This window comes from Otolemur garnettii, unplaced genomic scaffold, assembly GCF_000181295.1.
Source record: "Otolemur garnettii isolate 467f Iridium unplaced genomic scaffold, OtoGar3 scaffold00022, whole genome shotgun sequence".
Classification (NCBI taxonomy): domain Eukaryota; kingdom Metazoa; phylum Chordata; class Mammalia; order Primates; family Galagidae; genus Otolemur; species Otolemur garnettii.
In genome coordinates, this window is record NW_003852417.1 from 1,507,477 (window position 1) to 1,509,271 (window position 1,795).

A 1,795-nucleotide genomic window follows, 5' to 3' on the forward strand; every position below is an offset into this window, starting at 1 on the left:
GAGGTTGCTGTGAGCTGTAATGCCACGGCACTCTACCCAGGGGGACAGCTTGAGGCTCTGTCTCAAAAAAAAAACAAAAAAAAAACTTTTCTCCTTTATTTTTTAAAGTATAAAAGTATACTATTTTATAACTTTAATTCATGAATGTAATTTAATTCAGTGCTCACTGAATGTAGCTGAGTGATACTCAAAGCAATTCTAAGTAAAATAGGAAAAGTAGAAGAAATGGAACGTCTTAGAATGGAGATTTACCCTGCAGAAGTGCGATGAGAAGGGACCACATCTTTCTGGCCAGTATCATACGTAATGTTTATTAGAAGTTAGCATCACAGGGTGCTACTTAACAACATGACTCAGCAGGAGCGTTTGTTAGGTATACAATTGTGCATACATATACCTCTGTTCCACTAGCACACCTGTACTTACGCAGTAAAAAATAAAGAGCTGTGATCCTTCGCTGAAAAGAAAAATTCCTCTCCTGTTTTTAAAAAACTGACAAAGCCAACAGGCAAGACTGACATAGATCTAAAAGTACAATTTTTAATCTATTACTTTTGAATTACTTCTTAAAAACAGACAAACAGCTAAGTTAAGGAAAAGAAAGTGAAGACAAATAAGTAAATGCTTTTAATACATACCAAATCTTCCAGATTGCAATTAGCGCCATTCTTAATTAATTCTTTCACGATTTCCAGATTGCCTTGCTCAGCTGCTATCATCAAAGGAGTCTGGCCACACTGGGGAAGAGAAGAGACACACAGAACTCAGCAAGACACTGGACTTTTTACGGAATCACTGAGGGTAAACACCCCACACACGCACATATTTTCATGAAGCTATGCTAAGCACTAGCTGTGTTTACCATATTAATGTAATTTAGAAACAGCTTTGAGTCTCAAGTTAACAGTTTACTAACAATTTAAAAGTCAAAGAGAAAATAAAACATAATTTTTCTTCCTATAGTATTAGTAATTTGTTTCTTGGCACAGGAAATTCGTTTAGAATAAGTAAAAATGCATAATACTATGATCTGGAAAGTAATTACTGGAACATATATATAAAATCTCAGAATAACTATGATAATCATATTCTCTCACAATATACGTAGAATATAACACAGATTGTGTTTTCAATCATGTATATGTTTTATCTAAAATAGGAAAAGTAAAATAATAAATACAATACAGGTGGCATATATAATACACATATGTACTTCTTTAAAGCCTTCCCTTATAAACTTAATCCATTAATCTAAACCCCTTGCTAGTTAAATCACAGTTTCTAAGCTTTGTGCTAAGAAAGAGTCACACAACTACACAGACAGTGTTCCCTGAGCCCTGGAGAGGGCACTGGGCAGCCAGATCCGGGGACAAGTCACCTGTGGCAGCCCCATCAGCAGCATGTGCAATGCCAACATTATCAATTTCTGCAAGTGCCATGACAGGAAATAGATGCAAAAGCACCAAAGGGCAATAATTAACTAAAGGTGCCAAACATACTAACGTAAATGAGAAAAACTTACACCAAAAATTAAATTCAAGGCCAGGCATGGTGGCTCACACCTATAATTTTAGCACTCTGGGAAGCTGAGGCAGGCAGATTGCCTGAGCTCACCAGTTCGAGACCAGCCTCAGCTAGAGGGAAACACCATCTCTAAATAATATCTGGGCATTGTGGAGAGCGCCTATAATCCCAGCTACTCAGGAGGCTGAGGCAAGAGAATAGTTTGAACCCAAGAGTTTGAGGTTGCTGTGAGCTATGACATCAGAGCACTCTACTGAGGGCAACAAAGCAA

At 37.3% G+C, this 1,795-nt stretch overlaps 1 protein-coding gene across 1 annotated transcript in view; it reads right to left on the minus strand.

The window, feature by feature from the left end:
- Positions 1-1,795, minus strand: part of KIDINS220 (kinase D interacting substrate 220) — a 133,687-nt gene that overhangs the window by 113,297 nt on the left and 18,595 nt on the right. Inside the window, exon 4 of the mRNA XM_023511805.1 lies at positions 639-737. Coding sequence (XP_023367573.1) covers positions 639-737 — 99 coding nt within the window. The remainder of the gene's footprint in view (positions 1-638; positions 738-1,795) is intronic.